General features: G+C 45.1%; 1 protein-coding gene across 8 annotated transcripts in view; it reads right to left on the reverse strand.

Annotated features, from left to right (window-relative positions):
- DOCK10 (dedicator of cytokinesis 10) overlaps window positions 1-18,563 on the reverse strand; it is a 432,092-nt gene that overhangs the window by 45,322 nt on the left and 368,207 nt on the right. For 7 of the 8 annotated variants that reach the window (XM_033958682.1, XM_033958685.1, XM_033958678.1 and 4 more), the window contains 6 exons: window positions 17,602-17,712; window positions 14,461-14,676; window positions 9,145-9,202; window positions 8,222-8,320; window positions 6,934-7,040; window positions 4,399-4,521 (listed from right to left, as the gene is read on the reverse strand). In XM_033958682.1, coding sequence (XP_033814573.1) covers window positions 4,399-4,521; window positions 6,934-7,040; window positions 8,222-8,320; window positions 9,145-9,202; window positions 14,461-14,676; window positions 17,602-17,712 — 714 coding nt within the window. The remainder of the gene's footprint in view (window positions 1-4,398; window positions 4,522-6,933; window positions 7,041-8,221; window positions 8,321-9,144; window positions 9,203-14,460; window positions 14,677-17,601; window positions 17,713-18,563) is intronic. The other variant, XM_033958683.1, reaches the window with a different exon arrangement.

Raw genomic sequence — 18,563 nt, forward strand, 5'->3', positions numbered from 1 at the left:
TAAAGAAACCGAATCAGAAGATTTTAAAAACGCACCCTAATCTGTTAAGGTATCAAGTCAAACCGCAAAAAGAATAAACTGGAAACATAATATTATGGGCTCCTTTTACTATGCTGTGCTAGTGGTTTTAGCATGAGAGCTAGACGCTAACGCCTCCATTGAGCTGGCGTTAGTTTTTCCGCAAGCGCAAGGGGCAAAATGCGCTAATCTACCGCAGCTTAGTAAAAGGAGCCCTATGTTTCCAGTGTATTCTTTTTTGCGTTCCTGTTGGTTTTCCATCATGTCTAATTTGTCTATTACCTTTAACCGTGTCGAGTCCCCTGGTTTGTAAAAAGGTGGCGATATTAACCGCAATATATCGTTGTTTTAATAAACTTAGCCAGCATCTTGTACTCTCGTCTGCAGTTTCTTTTTTGCTCGTTGCTGTTTTGTGTTTTACTGCAGACTAGTTGGATCATTATTTTTGCTTTTGTTTGACTGCAGTTTTCCTTTAATAATCAAAGTTACCTTCAGTATAACTTTACAGATTATGATTAGCTTGTGCTATGTAAGAACATAGGTAAATGGACTTTAATACTTCCCCCCATTTAAAAATAGCATGAAGCACCTTTTAAAAAAAAAATCTTTATTCATTTTAAAACCACCACAAAGTACAACATATTATCAATCAATTAACTCAATAGACAGCACTCAAGTCCTTCAAATGATACAATAAAGACATAGCCCCCTCCCTCTCCCCACCCACCCTTCCTAAAAGTGTAAAAACATTTAATATAATGCATATGATCAAGGCAAACAACCTTGCAATCAAATAATAAATTAATTACATACCCCCCTCCCACCCACCCATCCTGGATGTGCAGAATCAAAGGGCTAAATCCAATAATCAATGCTTACAAAATTTTGTCAATGAGTCCCAAACATCCTTAAATCTCCCGGGGTGTCTGCACAGGTGGGTGTTCGTGTGTGCTGGATGTAGTGGCTGTTTGGGGGTATGCTTGTGGGATGTTTGTTGTATGATTGTTGTGGCTTGAAGCCGGGTGTTTTGGGACTTGTGTGTGTTTGTTGGGGGGTTTGTATATTAACACAAAATGTCAATTGTGTTGGGCATCCAACCACATGGTTTAGATACTGTGCGCTATTTGATGTCACCGTTATCAATTGCTGTTTCACTACTTGTTTTGTTTTCTATGCTCTCTTCACTACTGGTTGTATGTTCATTTCGCAATTGCTAATAAAGATATACATATATATATATATATATATATATAAAAAAAAAAAAGCAACTCCCATCATGATGAAAAGTAATTTGTTGGTCTGGACTAGAGAATGACACAGGGAAAAAATCTGTCCCCGTCACTGCACCGTCCCCGGCCCACCATCCTCTGCACCGCCTCGTCACCGCCGTTCCCTTCAACGCCCCGTCACTGTCACCGCCATCCCATTCACCGCCCCGTCACCGTCCCCGTCTAGCACCCATCTTCTTCCCTCCGCTCCCCCATAGTCTGGCATTTGTCTTCTTCCCTTCCAGCGTTTTCTCCCCACTCTGCCTTCCACATTTCCTTTCAGGGTCTGTTCCTCTCTACCCTCTTTCAATGTCTGTTCTATTCCTTTCCACCACCACCTTTCCCTCCCTCCTTTACCATCTGTTCCTTTCTACCACCCTTCTTTCATATCTTCTATCAGTCCCCCCACCATCACTAGCAGTCTCTCTTCTCCCTTACCATGAGCAAATAGAACTTCTGAAAATTGTATTGCTGAGGCATTATTTCTAGTACGCCTTTTTTTCCAGATGGATAATGACATCAATTTTATAATTCTTACTGTCTGCTCTGATTTCATTCACAATTTGGTTTGTGTTTTGTACCTGAGGATTCCATGAGGCATTTAACCTTTTCCTGTCTCTTCTGCGATTTCAAGTTGATTCCTTCAATAATGGAGTCTCAAGGCAGTAGCAGTTTTCTATTTTGGGCTCTTTTGACATTGTTTAAGGGATTTCTTGTACATTTGGTGCTGGTCTTCTTTGATGAGGTTACTTCAGAATCTATTTCCAAGGAAGAGAAACTTTTTCCCTTTCACCCCCTCCTTCCTTGTGTGAGCTGGAACACGCGGTCCCCGCAAGCAAGTAATTTTATATCATTTTCATTCTATTCATTCATAGAAATTAAAGTCTAGATAATGCCAGTCACATAACAAAACATGATTTTACAAAAATAATTCCCTGCACAGTCAAGCCTGCAAGGATTACTAGATGTCTTTCAGCAGCTCCCCTCCCTCCCTCCCCCTTACCTTTGTGGCCAAGTCAAAATGATCTACCAACAATAAAATTTTAAAAACACAAAGCACGCTGTACACAGAGAAAATGTTAATTATCATTTATATTCCGCGGGTTTTCAAAGAGGTCAAGGCAGATGACTTTATGCAATGTCACCTCAGTAACAACTATACAAAAATAGACAAATATTCCCCCTCCCTTTTTACTAAACTGCGATAGCGGTTTTTAGCGCAGGGAGCTGCGCTGAGTGCCCCACGCTGCTCTCGATGCTCATAGGCTCCCTGCGCTAAAAACCGCTATTGCGTTTTAGTAAAAGGGGGCCATAGTGCAAAATATAGACAGCAGATATAAATTCTCAAAACGGACACATTTTGATCACTAAGTTGAAAATAAAATCATTTTTCCTACCTTTTTGTCTGGTGATTTCATGAGTCTCTGGTCCTTCTTCCTTCTCCTGCCCCCCCCCCCTCTTTCTTTCTCTCTCGCCCTGGCCCCCCTCTTTATTTCTGCCTTTCTTTCTCTCTCCCCCTGGCCTCCCTCTTTATTTCTCTCTCCCCCTGGCCCTCCTCTTTCTTTCTGCCTTTCTTTCTCTCCCCCTTGACCCCCTCTTTATTTCTGCTTTTCTTTCTCTCTCCCTCTGGCCCCCCTCTTTATTTCTGCCTTTCTTTCTCTCTTCCCCTGGCCTCCCTCTTTATTTCTCTCTCCCCCTGGCCCTCCTCTTTCTTTCTGCCTTTCTTTCTCTCTCTCTTGACCCCCTCTTTATTTCTGCCTTTCTTTCTCTCTCCCCCTAGCCCCCACAAAGCCATCGTGCCAATTTCTCCACTTCCACGATTCTTTCCCTACCCTCACCCCCAAGCCAGCAGCCGATTTCTCCCTGCTTCTTCCCCGATGTCCTGAATTCATCGGGCAGCAGCAGCATTCACAATTCACTGCTGTTGCCCGCTTCAGGCCTTCCTCTCTGTAGGGTCCTGTCTTCATGAAAACAGGAAGTAGGCAGGACCCGGCAGAGAACAAGGCCTGAAGCCTGCAACAGCAGCAAATTGTAAACGCTGCTGCTGCCCGAAGAAGCTAATGGAGCACGAGGCAGATCGCTTCTCCCCCTCCCAGCCGAACCCCCGCTGACCCTCCTATCTCCCCCCTCCGTGAACCTTTCCGACCCTCCCAGCGAGAGCAGCAAACCTCCTTCGCGGCTTTCTCCTCCCTCTGCCGCATTACTGATGACATCATCAGTGATGCGGCAGAGGGAGGAGAAAGCCGACGCTACTGGAGGGAGGTTTGCTGCTTTCGCTGGGAGGGTCGGAAAGGTTCACTTGGGGGGGGAGAGATAGGAGGGTCAGCGGGGGTTCGGCTGGGAGGGGGGAGAAGTGGTCTGCCTCGGTGCTCCAAGGCCTGGCGCCATTACCTTTTTCGCCCCTCCCACCCCCCCCTTGGTACGCTACTGCTCTCCAGCTCTCCTTAGTTTGCCGGTTTTCTTTTTTGGCGACCGGCACGCTTTCAAAGTGCCGCGCATGCGCGGCTGCTCAAAGTTCAATCTTCTGCTCTGCTGCAACTTCCTGTTTCCAGTTGGGTCAGAGCAGAAGATTGAATACTGAGCAGCCGTGCGTGCGCGGCTCTTTTGAAAGCGTTCCGGTCGCCGAAAAAGAAAGCCGGCAAACTAAGGTGAGGTGGACAGAGGAAGCTGGTTAAACGATCGAGCCGGCGTGCGGGTGGGCGGGTGGGGGCTGCGGGAACTGCACGATCCTTTATGCCTCACTGTGGTGACAAGACCATTCACCGCTCCACGGGGCGGTGATGGCCTTGTCCCCGTCGAGGCTGCTAATTTTCATTCCCCGTTTTTGGCGGGTTACCCGCGGCTAAACGCAGTAGCCGTGGGTAAACCGCCACCGTGTCATTCTCTAGTCTGGACAGCCCCATCACCAAAATCCAGCTGTTGGCCACCTTCAGCCAACCGTAATTCCACGAACCATTTGCTGGCCGCCTGTCTAACCTAACAAGGCCTCCCAGTAAAATCATCTGGTTTTGTGTCACACCAGTAATTTCAATGTCTTCAGAGAGTGACAGCAGGTTTTACGAGTCCTCATTCTTGTGTCTTAAATATATTGAAAATACATATATAAACTTACTTTGAAATCTCTTTGTTTCTCAAACACTGCGATGACGGGCTTGTTAACATCTGCTATAAGTTCGTATCTGTCAGACTTCCACAGATAATCCACACAAAGCTCAAGCTGTTCCACCAGGATATTCTATAGTAGAAATGAAAAAAACAACAATCCCACTAACCTTTTTTATGGTTAACTTTGTTAATGTGATGCTTTATTTATCACTAACTCATGCAATTATAGCACATAATAATAATAGTTTATTTTTGTATACTGCCATACCATCAGTTCTTGGTGGTTTACACAATAAATTACAAAGTATTTAAAATACAGAGCCAGATAACAGTGTCTTATAGAAGGAAATAACACAATTCAATAAAAGATGCTAATTAACAAAGTACGACCCTAACTCATTCAAACAAAGTATGCACAATACAGATTATTTATACTAAAATAGATAAGCTTCTGTAAACCTTATTCCATAAACATAATAAAAATCCATTTATCAAATTGATATTGATATCTATTAAGTATTGTACTGTTTAAATAGGTAGGTCTTAAAATCTTTCCAAAATTGCTGATAAGTGAGGGCTGGAGTAATAAGAGCATTCAAGCTGCTTGAAACGCCAGAGTCCTATCTAAAAATTTCTTAAAACGGCACGCTTTCGCTGAAGAAAAATAAAAACCAGGCGGTTCTACGTATATTTTTTTTACATATAAAAAATCTAAAATGAGCAACAAGTAAGATGGGGCCAACCCAATTTATGCAATGAGACTTAGTTATTAATAACTGGGGTTAACAGTAGTCCAGGTTGATAACGTCTCTCCTTAGCGTGAGATTCTCATTTTATAACCATGTTGACAATGCCTGATTTTTCATGTCTTGGGGCCATAAGCAGTCTGCTTATGAACTTCTATACCTTTTTTTTTATTTTTCACATACAAAGATAGGGGTTGGACTGTTGCCCTGCAAATTCTTTGCTCTAACACAGTGTATCACAAGCTGTGTGCCGCAAGATGACGGCGAGGAGGAGAGGCGCCGGCTGACCGCTTACAGGACATGCTTCTTGCGCTGGAGCCTCCCTTCTCTGCACCTCTCCGCCCTTATCACTCCACCTACATGTGATAATAGGCTCAGGGCTGTGGCTGGAGGGCATCCATTCATGCGTGGACATCAACATGATGACATCACACATGCACATGATGTCATCAGGTAGACAGCCACGCATTTCTGTATGCCCTCCAGCCTTGGCCCCGCATTTAGTGAGCTACGGCTTCACAAGGTTTGTGGCACACTGCTCTAATAGAATTCATTAAGCTTCATTTTTTTTGTTTCTGGAAACTTCAGTCACCTTTTCCCAGAGATAGTCACATATACCTAGTGTTAAATGCACGTATACATATTTGCAGCATGCTTGCATTTGCATGTTTGGTAAAAGTAAAGGGTATTTCTATAACTGGGCACCTGCATTTATATACCAGGTGCTTGCGGTAATGAACTGTGAGTTATACCGTATTTCCCCATATATAGGCCGCGGCCTATATATGGGTTTTGCAATCCAAACAGTGGGTGTGGCTTCCTTATATGGGGTGGCCTATCTAACGACATTGTAGATAAGCCGCCCCATTAGTAGACCCCCCTCCCATACCTTTTAAAATAATGTAGCACCATCGCTGGCCTCCTGTAATGTCATGGCCACGATGCAGGGCAGGAACGATCTTTTCAGTGTCCAGCCGTCACCGTGCTGCTTCTTTAATGCCTGCGTCAGTTCTCGCAGGACTTGCGGGAACTGATGCAGACATTGAGGAAGCAGTGCGGTGGAGGCTGGACACTGAAAAGATCGCTCTGCTCTGTACCGCGGCCGCAACATTGCAGTAGGCAGGAGGCAGCTGGCGGAGGTACGATATTTACCGGGGGACAAGGATGTATACAGGGGGGGGGGAAGGATGTGGTTTTAAAACTCTTAGATAAGCTGCAGCTTGTAACATGGGGTGGCTTATCTAAGAGTTTTAAAACATATACTACATTTGATGTACCATCTTTTGTGGTAAAACCAAAGTAATTTATATATTATATATATATGTACTTTCTCAGTTTCTAGAGAGTTCTTAATCTATTATTTTGTACCTAAGGCAATAAAGGGTCCATTATAGAATACTAGCATAACCCAGCATCAGCATTATAGAATGCTAGTACCATATTTCTCCGCATATAGGCCACAAAAAATGCCTGTATCTTTACTCTTACCCACATAAAAATATCAGAATAATTTTCCTAGTTGCTGGTCTACTGAATATTTTCCCAAAGTGTTCAAGATAGTATCATATGCAAAAAAATAATCCTATGCTATTAGAATAATTACTTTATAGAATGACCCATTCAATATGGACTAGATGAGAGCTTCCCAAACTTGACCAAAAGATGACACAGACAGTCAGACTTTGAAGATATACATATGATATGCATGAGATGAACGATTCAATATATGCAAATGCATCTCATTCATATTTGTTGTAAATATCCTCAGAAGCTGTACATATAGTACTACCACTGACCTCATTGTATGGTGTGTCTTGCATTCCAGAATCTTCTTTCATGGCTCCTTCTTCTTTAATATTTGGTGTAACACTCAGAAATGCAGGCCATCCCAAGGAAAACAAGCCTTCAAAACAGTAACATACAAACGATTGCATCTTATAATGGAAGACAAAGTTCACTGCTCTATCCTCAGCAAAACTGAGTAAAACCCCACATTGTAGGGTATTAAACCATCTCCCTTTACATAGTTGATTTGTTGGAGTTTTTTCTTCTTATCTATTTCTGGGCAAGAATCCAAAGCCCTGCCCAGTACTGTTCTTAGGTTCCAACTACTGAAGTCTCCGTCAGAGCTCACTCCAGCCCCTCTACACCCTCCAGCCCTCCCCAGCCCATCCTCCACCAAACGGCCATATACAGACACAGACCATACAAGTCTGCGCAGTACTGGCCTTAGCTCTTCAATATTTACTATTGACGGCAGATAAAGGCCCAACCTGATTCAATTGATAACCTTCATAATCCCATTCACAATAAGCTGAGCTGGTCTCACCAATATCCAGAACAGGAAAAGGAATTAGTTGAGCTTGTTCTCATGCCAGTGTAAACTACTGCAAGAAGTAAATCATGTTTTTTCATATTTCTGTCAACTTGCTGCCTCATTTAAATGTGCTTAAAGCCACTTCTACCCTCTGGCTCTCTAGGATTCAATGGGTGGGGATAAAGAAAAACTGGACCTTTGGACAGGGCGATTGGAACAAAACAGTTTTTAAAAAAAAAATCACAGAGTCTGCTCTTCAGAAATTAGAAAAGGCTCATGTACTTATCAAAATAAAATAAAAAAGAAAATGCTCTCTTCCCACTGTACAAGTCTGAACAGAATGACAAACTTCATTCTCTAGATTGCCCCTATAATAGTGGTCTCAAACTCAAACCCTTTTGGATTTGTAGGTGCTTGGAGGGCCTCAGAAAAAAATAGTTAATGTCTTATTAAAGAAATGACAATTTTGCATGAGGTAAAACTCTTTATAGTTTATAAATCTTTTCTTTTGGCTAAGTCTTAATAATAATATTGTCATTTATAGCTAAAGATACAAATGATCAAGAAACTGTTTTATTTTACTTTTGTGATTATGATAAACATACCGAGGGCCCCAAAATAGTACCTGGCGGGCCGCATGTGGCCCCCAGGCCACGAGTTTGAGACCACTGCCCTACAAGGATTCCAGTATAAATGTGAGGGAAATAAAATATGCTTCTCTACAACCAGGTCTGTGAATCAGGAACATGCGGTGTTAGAAAACTCACTTCCTCCACTCTGAGCTGTTAGTAACAGGTTATTATCAAGGACTTGTACATCTTCTGGGAGTGTGCTTGAGGTGTGGATGTTTTCTGTTTTCCAGTAACCTACAGCAGTGTAACAAAGTGTTAAAAGACTGCTCTGTGCCTTGCTAATACATGCAGGTTTAAGAATGGACCATATCAGCATGCAATCATGAATTCAGCTAACGTTGCGTTACACATATGAAAGCACCCTTTGTAAATAAACAATGGTTATTGTTCTCATAATGCCTTATCATGCCAACAAACAAATGCCTGATGGAGAATGATAATAAGCAGAGAGTGCTTGAAAAACAATGACAATACATAAATTAAAATTAGTGAGCTAATATTTGGTACATTATCTGAGAAAAGAAGTTGCTATTTTGCTTTTATTTATTATTATTTAAAAAAAGTACAGTATTTATACTCTGCAAAATTGGTCAAACCATCCTATGTGCTGAAAAACAAACATATATAATTCATACATGCAATATAAAACATTACTCATAAATAAAACATCATTAGAATATATACATATTCTAATATCCATATAATATGTGAGCTCAACTCCTTTTTTAAACATTTTCATTAAAAGAGCGTGTTTAAGCACATTTTCCGTACAAAAAGGCTTCTCTAGGTCTTTTTTTCTCCCAACTCCAACTGCAGTTTCAGATTGTTTTTTTGGAAGGACTGCTGACAATGTTTTAAACTGATTGATTTCTATTATTTTATATTAAATCCAATATATTTGACCCATGTTATATCAATCTGAAGATGTAATAATAACATGGAGAACAAAATCATGGTCTATACCTTAAATGCATTGTAAGCAATACCGTGTTACATTGAGACATACTATATGGGTTTACAGCACTCTTAAGTTCTAACTGCAGGGTATCTTGACTTACCTTTTCTTTTTAGGTATTCTGCAATGAGTGCAGCTATATGGATATAGCACATAGCAGCCTATAACAGGAAATAATGATGAAATATTATACTCAGTTTCTCATCTCCCATTGATAAAAACAATTAGGGACTCTTTTACTAAGGTCTGTAAAGCCTTTAATGCACAAATTAATGCCCTAAAAACTACCACACAATGCTCGGTGTTACGCTGGTTAGTGCATGCAAATATGCACAATTTGGGCCTGCTTCTATAAGTGGCGCCTAAGAACGCCTACACTGTAGGGGCTGCTCGGCACAGTTGTCAATCAGCTGCTAGGCACCACTTATAGAAACCCGTCTAGCAGCATCTAGGCATGCTTAGGCATTGTTAGACATCTCAGAGGTATGCATCAGTACATTAGGCCAGATTTTACTTGGTCTAATTTACCAGCACCTAACTCGGAGGCCTAGCAAAGCCTAACTCAGGGGTGGGCAACTCTAGTCCTCGAGGGCCGGAATCCAGTCGGGTTTTCAGGATTTCCCCAATGAATATGCATCAAAAGCAGTGCATGCAAAAAGATCTCATGCATATTCATTGGGGAAATCCTGAAAACCTGACTGGAATCTGGCCCTCGAGGACTGGAGTTGCCCACCCCTGGCCTAAGTCAACCATGCCTATTTTCCGCCCCTAAGCGTGCCTACTTGTCAGATAGACGTCATTAGGCTTCGGAGGGCAACTCGACTTGGGCTTTGCTAGGCAGACTAAGAGTTCCATGCCAAACAGTTAATTGGTGATTTCATTTCGTTTTTGATTGGCTGAAAACTGGCGTGCCAATTAGTGGTGCCTCACACAACGAACTTAATCCGTTCCAGGAGCAAGTTTGTTATGTGAAACGTTCGTTGTGTGACACGCGTTTTCCCATAACAATACATGTTAAAAAAAATAATTCGTTCTGTAGCATAAAATATGCTAAGATGACATAAAAAAAGATAAATTTTTGGTTATTATTTTTATTTAGATACATCTAAAAACATAATTGTTTTTTAAAACAACACACATTTTTTAAATTTAAAGACAGACTAAGTAGAGTCTAATTTTACAGTGAGAGGGCAGAGTCTCAGCGGCAAAAACTGGGACTTAACTGTTCATTTTTTTTTTTTTTTCTACCGTGTTTCCCCGATGATAAGGCAGGGCCATCAAATAAGACAGCCCCCCCTTTTTAGAAAAAAATGTAAAATAAGGCACCCCCCCGCAAATAAGCCACCCACCGATACCTGTGCTTACCCGAATCGGGTGGTACGGTGGGTGACTCCGTGTGGTCCCTGGCACCCCCGACACGATCGGGGCAAGAGGGAGCTCAAGCCCTCTTGCCCCCCCGACTCCCCGACACGATCGGGGCAAGAGGGAGCTCAAGCCCCCTTGCCCCCCCCCGACTCCCCGACACGATCGGGGCAAGAGGGAGCTCAAGCCCTCTTGCCCCCCCCGACTCCCCGACACGATCGGGGCAAGAGGGAGCTCAAGCCCTCTTGCCCCCCCGACTCCCCGACACGATCGGGGCAAAAGGGAGCCCAAGCCCTCTTGCCCCGCCGATTCCCCAACTCCCCGACAATATCGGGCCAGGAGGGAGCCCAAGTCCTCCTGGCCACGGCGACCCCCTAACCCCACCCTGCACTACATTACGGGCAGGAGGGATCCCAGGCCCTCCTGCCCTCGACGCAAACCCCCCCTCCCCCCAACGACCGCCCCCCCCCAAGAACCTCCGACCGCCCCCCCAGCCGACCCGCGACCCCCCTGGCCGACCCCCACGACACCCCCAACCCCCTTCCCCGTACCTTTCTGTAGTTGGCCGGACAGACGGGAGCCAAACCCGCCTGTCCGGCAGGCAGCCATCGACGGAATGAGGCCGGATTGGCCCATCCGTCCCAAAGCTCCGCCTACTGGTGGGGCCTAAGGCGCCTGGGCCAATCAGAATAGGCCCGGGAGCCTTAGGTCCCTCCTGGGGGCAGGGCCTGAGGCACATGGTCGGGTTGGGCCCATGTGCCTCAGGCCCCGCCCCCAGGAGGGACCTAAGGCTCCCGGGCCTATTCTGATTGGCCCAGGCGCCTTAGGCCCCACCAGTAGGCGGAGCTTTGGGACGGATGGGCCAATCCGGCCTCATTCCGTCGTTGGCTGCCTGCCGGACAGGCGGGTTTGGCTCCCGTCTGTCCGGCCAACTACAGAAAGGTACGGGGAAGGGGGTTGGGGGTGTCGTGGGGGTCGGCCAGGGGGGTCGCGGGTCGGCTGGGGGGGCGGTCGGAGGTTCTTGGGGGGGGCGGTCGTTGGGGGTGGGGGGGTTTGCGTCGAGGGCAGGAGGGCCTGGGATCCCTCCTGCCCGTAATGTAGTGCAGGGTGGGGTTAGGGGGTTGCCGTGGCCAGGAGGACTTGGGCTCCCTCCTGGCCCGATATTGTGTGGGGAGTTGGGGAATCGGCGGGGCAAGAGGGCTTGGGCTCCTTTTTGCCCCGATCGTGTCGGGGAGTCGGGGGGGGCAAGAGGGAACCAGGCGGAGAGAGGGCAGTTAAGCGCAGTGCCTGCGCGGAAGGATGCAGCTCGGGCGACTTCGTTGTGTGAAACGAAGTTCGTTGTACGGATCAAGACATAAAGTTCGTTGTGCGCAGCGTTCGCTGTGCGAGGCGTCCGATATGCGAGGCACCACTGTACTATAAACCAGGGATCTCAAAGTCCCTCTTTGAGGGCCGCATTCCAATCGGGTTTTCAGGATTTCCCCAGTGAATATGCATTGAAAGCAGTACATGCACATAGATCGCAGGCATATTCATTGGGGAAATCCTGAAAACCCGACTGGATTGCGGCCCTCAAGGAGGGACTTTGAGACCCCTGCTATAAACCCTTTTGAATATCAGCCATGTATATAGTAATACAGTATATTTTCAGTATACCATACAAGGAATTATCACAATGTATAGCCAGCATTTTCATCAAGTTATTCAGATGGTATATTATTGACTGTAGGTAGGTCTGTATTGGAATTCAATTTAAATTCTAGCAATAATGGTTTTTACTTTTAAGAGACTGATACCATCACAAAGTGGGAGAAAAACACCAGCGACACAAGGAGAACATTCCTTAGGATACAATATCTTACAAGATACTGAAAAGAATAATAAAGGCCCCCTTTTATCAAGCTATATAGGGTGTTTTTTTTATAGCGGATCACTGCGGTAAAAGTTCCGACACTTATAGAATTCCTTTGCGCATTGGAGCTTTTACCACAGCGGTCTGTGATTAAAAAAAACCCTTATAGACAGATTTTTACAAGTAAGGAATGGGAGTAAGATCTCAAGTAAATTCCCAGTGAAAAGTGGAGTTCCAGAAGGATCAGCGCTTTACGCATTATTATTTAACATCTATATGGCTTCAATATGTCAGCTGTTTCAATCATTAGGGGTCGAATATCGAGAATATGCAGACGATATTATTTTTTCCTTCCCAGTGTGTGTATGGGGAGATGAGCTAGAGAAACAGATGAGTAACTATATCAGTGAAATTACCGAGTGGATGGAAAGGCAAGGTCTGAGATTGAATGTAGAGAAGACAGAGGTTATGCTGGTGGGTAAATCTGATCGGGAGAGATGGTCAAAAGAACTAAAAGTGGTAAATGAGGTATTGCAAGTGAGGGAATCGATGACAATTTTGGGAGTGAGATTGGACCCTGGGCTTACAATGAATTGTCAAGTGACAAAGACAATACAAATATGTTTCGCTCAGATACATTTATTGTATCGTGTGAAACCAATGCTTTCACCGTTTGATTTCCGTGCCGTGCCATGCGTGATTGTCGTGGTTGGACTACTGCAATGTCCTGTACCTGGGAATAACCAAAGCCAGGTGCAGGGCATTGCAGGTGGTACAGAACGCCACGGCTAGATTGATAACAGGAAAATCAAGATATGAGCACATTTTGCCATATCTTTGACAACTTCACTGGTTGTCATTTAGAATCCAATACAAAGCAATTATGGTGTGTCACCAGTTTCTATATGGCTTGATTCCAGAATTCTTTAAGAATAAGATGTCTAGTTATCAACCAACAAGATCACTGCTTTTTGAAAATTCTGCATTGTTGTTGAAAACAATGTCAACCCATAATATGCGGAAACCAGTGCAATGGCCTTTTCATGAGCAGGGATAAAACTATGGAATGCCCTTGTTAGCCAAATTCGAAAATGCAGTGATAGCAGCTCATTTAGAAAACTGTTAAAAACACAATTATTTGCTGATGCAGTTTTCTGAGTACTGATTGTTGTTAAAATTAATGCTGTCTGTTTCTACTTGTCTAGATTTATTTTAACATTATATGTATTTTGTAAATCATTTTGTAAACAGTTTTGATATACAGTGGTACCTTGGATTACGAGCATAATCCGTTCCAGGAGCATGCTCGTAATCCAAAATGCTCGTTTATCAAAGCGATTTTCCCCTAGGAAATAATGGAAACTCGCTTTGATGCGTTCCCCCCCACCACGAGAACCGGCATTGCTCCCCTCGAAGGCCCCCCCTGTGATCAGGCACACCTCCCCCCGACACGATTGGGCACCCCCCCGCCACGACCCAACCCCCCCGCCACGATTGGGCACCCCCTGCCACGATCCGACCCCCCCGACACGATTGGGCACCCCCCCGCCACGATCTGACATCCCCCCCGACACAATGGGCACCCCCCCACCGCCGCTTCTTACCCTCATCTGGGCACTCTTGAAAATCGGCCTTCTCGTCTGCTGGGCCTTGAGCATCTGAGCATGCTCAAGGCCTGCGAGTTCACGTTCACGTTCAGAACGTGAACTCGCAGGCCTTGAGCATGCTCAGATGCTCAAGGCCCAGCAGACGAGAAGGCCGATTTTCAAGAGCCCAGATGAGGGTAAGAAGCAGCGGGGGGGGGGGTGCCCAATTGTGTCGGGGGGGGGGGTCGGATCGTGGCGGGGGGGTGCCCAATCGTGGCGGGGGGGTCGGATCGTGGCGGGGGAGGTGCCGGATCAAGGCAGGGGGGGTGCCGGATCGCAGTGGGGGTGTGCCGGATTGCGGGGGGGGGGGTGTGTGCTCGTAAATCGAGCCATGCTCGGTTTCCGAGGCACCGATTTTGCAAATGTTTTGCTCGTCTTGCAAAACACTCGCAAACCGGTGCACTCGTAAACCGAGGTACCACTATAAATCAGTATAGAAATTATTTGAAATAAATAAATAATTAAAATAAGTGCATCTTGGTAGGAAGAGCTTTGCAATTTCTCCAGTCTAGGTCTCAGATTTTATATCGATATTTCTACTGTTTCTTATTTATATTACCTCGGATAGATCTCCATTCCTGGCATGGATCTTTGCCATGCTTTCAAGCCATGTCCTACGCAGTTCAGGAGTGCTAGCATAAGAGTTTGCTAAACTGTATTGTAGATCCACAAGCATCTCTGGGTCCTTCTCATGCTCCTTCATCTGAGCTGTGGCCATCAAAACAGTCCTGATTCGTTTGGTTAGATCCTTTACCTCTGCTGGGAAGTGGTTGTTCTTTGGGGAAAAGATAAGATTGGGCGAGTTCTATTTTCAATGGTTCATCTCATAATACACCAAAAATACCTAAATAAAGGCTAGTGCCAAAATTGATTTATCACAATAGCTATCTCTTAGAGACTATGGATCTCAAGTGCTCACGGTTAGCAGCCGCTTGAACTAAGTCAAGGACTCACTAGCCCATATGTGAGCTATCATCGGTCCAAAATATCTCTATTGAGGGCTACTTGGTTTTTATATTAAAAATGTTTACTTTATATATTTTATTACTTGTATTGTAATTTCTCAACTGTGAGTCCTTATTAGAACCATAATCTTAATATAGAGTACTTAGCTCGGGTGTAGTTGTATACCCGGCTTCTCAACCATCTCATAATACAACACTTCAATCATTACATTTTGTTTATATTCTGTGTATGTTGCCCGTACATGATCAACTGTAGCTTTAGCTTCATTTATATCAGATTTTGGAGAAGCAATGGGGGGTGTCAGGTCAAAAGCGCGCCAGGACAAAGGCGCGCGCAGACAATTGAGCGCAGCGCAGCAGTGCACGCCGCACAAAATTACTGTTTTTACGGCTCTGACGGGGGGTGTGTGTGGGGGGGAACCCCCCCACTTACTTAATAGAGATCGCGCCGCGTTGTGGGGGCGTTGTAACCCCTCACATTTTACTGAAAACTTCACTTTTTCCCTGTTTTTAGGGAAAAAGTTAAGTTTACAGTAAAATGTGGAGGGTTACAACCCCCCAAACACCCCACAACTGTAAGGTCTGTAAGGTCATCTTGCAATTTTTCCACAGTCTTCTTGTGATTTAACAACTTTGAATAACCTTGTGTCATCAGCAAATTCACCCCCTTCTCCTAAGCTGCAGTAGAAGTTTCTACTGGAGCCTGGTGCGCTAAATGCCTTGACACTGCTCCGATGCTCATAGAATTCCTACAAGTGCCAGAGAAGTGTCAGAGCATTTAGCGCTCCGGGCCACAGTAAAAAACTCTACCATGGCTAAGTAAAAGAGGGCCTTAATTACTGCATTAGTTGTTCCCATCTCTAAATCATTTATAAATATACTAGTCGTTAAGCCCGTTACATTAACGGGTGCTAGAATATATGTGTGTCTGTCTGTCTGTGTTTCTTTATCTCTCTCTCCTTGGCCGCTGTCTGTGTCCTTCTGTCTCCACCCCCCCCCCCCCGAGCAAAGCTGTCTGCCCCCAGCACACCCCTACCCCAAAGCAGCCTCCTTTCCCTCTCCCTAACTATCTCTCCATGACCCTCTTCTGTCTTCCTCCCAGAGCAAAGCTGTCTGTTCCCAACACACCTCCCACCCAAAGCAGCCCCCTTTCCCTCTCCCTATCTCTCCATGGCCCCTTCTGTCTTCCCCCCAGTGCAAAACTGTCTGTCCCCAGCACACTTCCCCCCCAAAGCAGCCCCCTTTCCCTATCTCTCCATGGCCCCTTCTGTCTCCCCCCAGCACACCCCTCCCCCAAAGCAGCCCCCTTTCCCTCTCCCTGTCTCTCCATGGTCCCTTCTGTGTTTCTCCCAGAGCAAAACTGTCTGTCCCCAGCACACCTCCTCCCCCAAAGTAGCCCCCTTTCCCTCTCCCTATCTCTCCATGGCCCCTTCTGTCTCCCTCCAGCACACCCCTCCCCAAAAGCAGCCCCCTTTCACTCTCCCCTGGCCCCCTGTATTAATTCCCCTGCTTACCCTCCCTGCATCCCGGCGTCTTCTGGCCTGCTCCAGGCCGCGATCATGGTGGCCAGCCCCAGCGAACCTCACAGGCCGCTCCCCATCCCGGAAGCACACTCCCTCCTGACGCGATCCATGCGTCAGAGGGAATGTGCCACCGAGGCCGTAAAGCGGCCCGCGAGGCCTGCCAAAGCTGGCCATGATCGCAGGCTGCCCCGAAGAGAAGGATTAGCGGCAGCGGCAGCAGCAGCGGTGAGAGAGGGCGGGAGGTGATGTGCTTGCTTCTGGTTGGTGAGGAGCTTGCTTCGGGTTGGTGAATGAGGAGGGGAGTGGCCAGAGTGATCCCTGGCCGCGTTCTAAAATGGAACACGGCCACGGATCAGAAAACATGGCCCCAGGAATCACGATTTTTCAAGAGCGCATGCGTGCTCTAGGGTTTTATTATATAGGATTTAAAAGCAGCAATCTGGGCAGCACTCACACTTATGCACATACCTTGTAGAATACTGCAATGCTTGCATGTATCTTTAGCATTTAGATACAGTAGCTATATGACTAGTATACAGTGTTCCCCTGTGAATTTGCGGTTCACGAATCGCGGACCTGGTCATTCACGGGCTGCTCCGACCGCTTCTTCTGTAGTTAAGTCAGGCTGCACCAATCAGAAGCTGGGTGTCAAAGCAGCTCCTGATTGGTGTAGGCCAACTTTAGTACAGGAAGAGGCGGTTGGAGCAGACCGCGAGTGATTTCCTTCACCTGCCAGTGCTCCAGCTGTCTTCTCCTGCCTCTCCAGCTGCCCTCTCCTATCTCCCCTGCCTAAAAACCGCATTTATGGTTTTTCAAAATTCGCAGGGGGTCCTGGAATGGAGCCCCCATGAATTTCAGGAGAGTACTGTAATTGGGTTGTGCATGTAACTCATCTGTTATGATAGTATTCTATGGTGAATAATTTCCTATATAGAATAAACTCCTACTATGTGCTCCGTTATAGAATTGCTCACTGTGGGGGCTGGGAATATCCCTAATAGATCCAGGGAACTGGAGATTGGATTAGGGAATCAAGCGAGAGGCCTTCTGTGCCAGCCAGAAGCATCTAATTTTATTAGTTTAAGAATACATTTTAAAGTAAATCTATTGTTTACATTTAAACAGTAGAGCACAAGCATATATGAAGACTGGAAAAAACCAGAATGGCTATGCACTGAAAATAGTGTTCACATCAGTGAGAATGCTGCTCACCTTCATTTGCTTGTCTCCATTTGCAAAATTATTTATTATTGCAAGTGAATGTTGAAAGCGAGACCCTCCAATTCCTGCATCTGCTATCAGCTGACTGACTGCTTTGATGAGCTGAAATGTCAAAAAGATTAAAGGATGTATGGAAACCATTAACAAAATATTGTCAGGATTAAGTAAAATTATTTCCCTTATGTTTATTAGTTTATGAGGTAGGGAGGGGGGTATTTTATTATTACATATATCATACAATAATGGAGTATATGGTTGGGGGGGTATGGGCGAGGGATAGGGAGGGATAGGGATAAGAATATATGTAATATACCAATGATTGTTTATAAGTGATGTATTTATTGTTACTGTGAATGAAAATATTAACACTTAATGTAGTTTGTGAAAATGAATAAAGAATTATAAAAAAAAAAAAAAAAGAATTCTTAATTATACTGATGGGCAGGAAAGCGCAATAAGACATTCCATTATTTTTTTCCTGAAAGAGCTCTCTAGTCATGTTTAAAAACAAAACAAAAAAATGTTCTCGCACGAAATCTGCTTAGCACTTACCAGCATTCTTTAAAGCATTCATGGCCGACATATTCATCATACCAGATGTACGAGCGAATGCTGAACAGTTCTCAACCCAACCAACAAAGTTGGGGCAGTCTCCATCGAGGGCTATATATTTATCTCCCCTTTTACAAATCCGTAGCGCGGTTTTTAGCACCGGCCGCAGTGGTAACAGCTCCGGCACTCATAGAATTCCTACAAGCGTTGGAGCTGTTACCATTGTGGCTGGTACTAAAAACTGCGCTACGGTTTTGTAAAAGGGGGGTTAGTCCAGCGATTTTGCACTTTCTTCATTCAGTATTTTTCTGATGGAATGAAAAAAAGTGGAAAATCAGTAGACTAAATGTATAGCCCTTGATGGAGACTGCCCCAACTTTCCAGCAGCCCCTCATACGTTA

The sequence above is a fragment of the Geotrypetes seraphini genome, chromosome 9 (assembly GCF_902459505.1).
Source record: "Geotrypetes seraphini chromosome 9, aGeoSer1.1, whole genome shotgun sequence".
Lineage (NCBI taxonomy): Eukaryota > Metazoa > Chordata > Amphibia > Gymnophiona > Dermophiidae > Geotrypetes > Geotrypetes seraphini.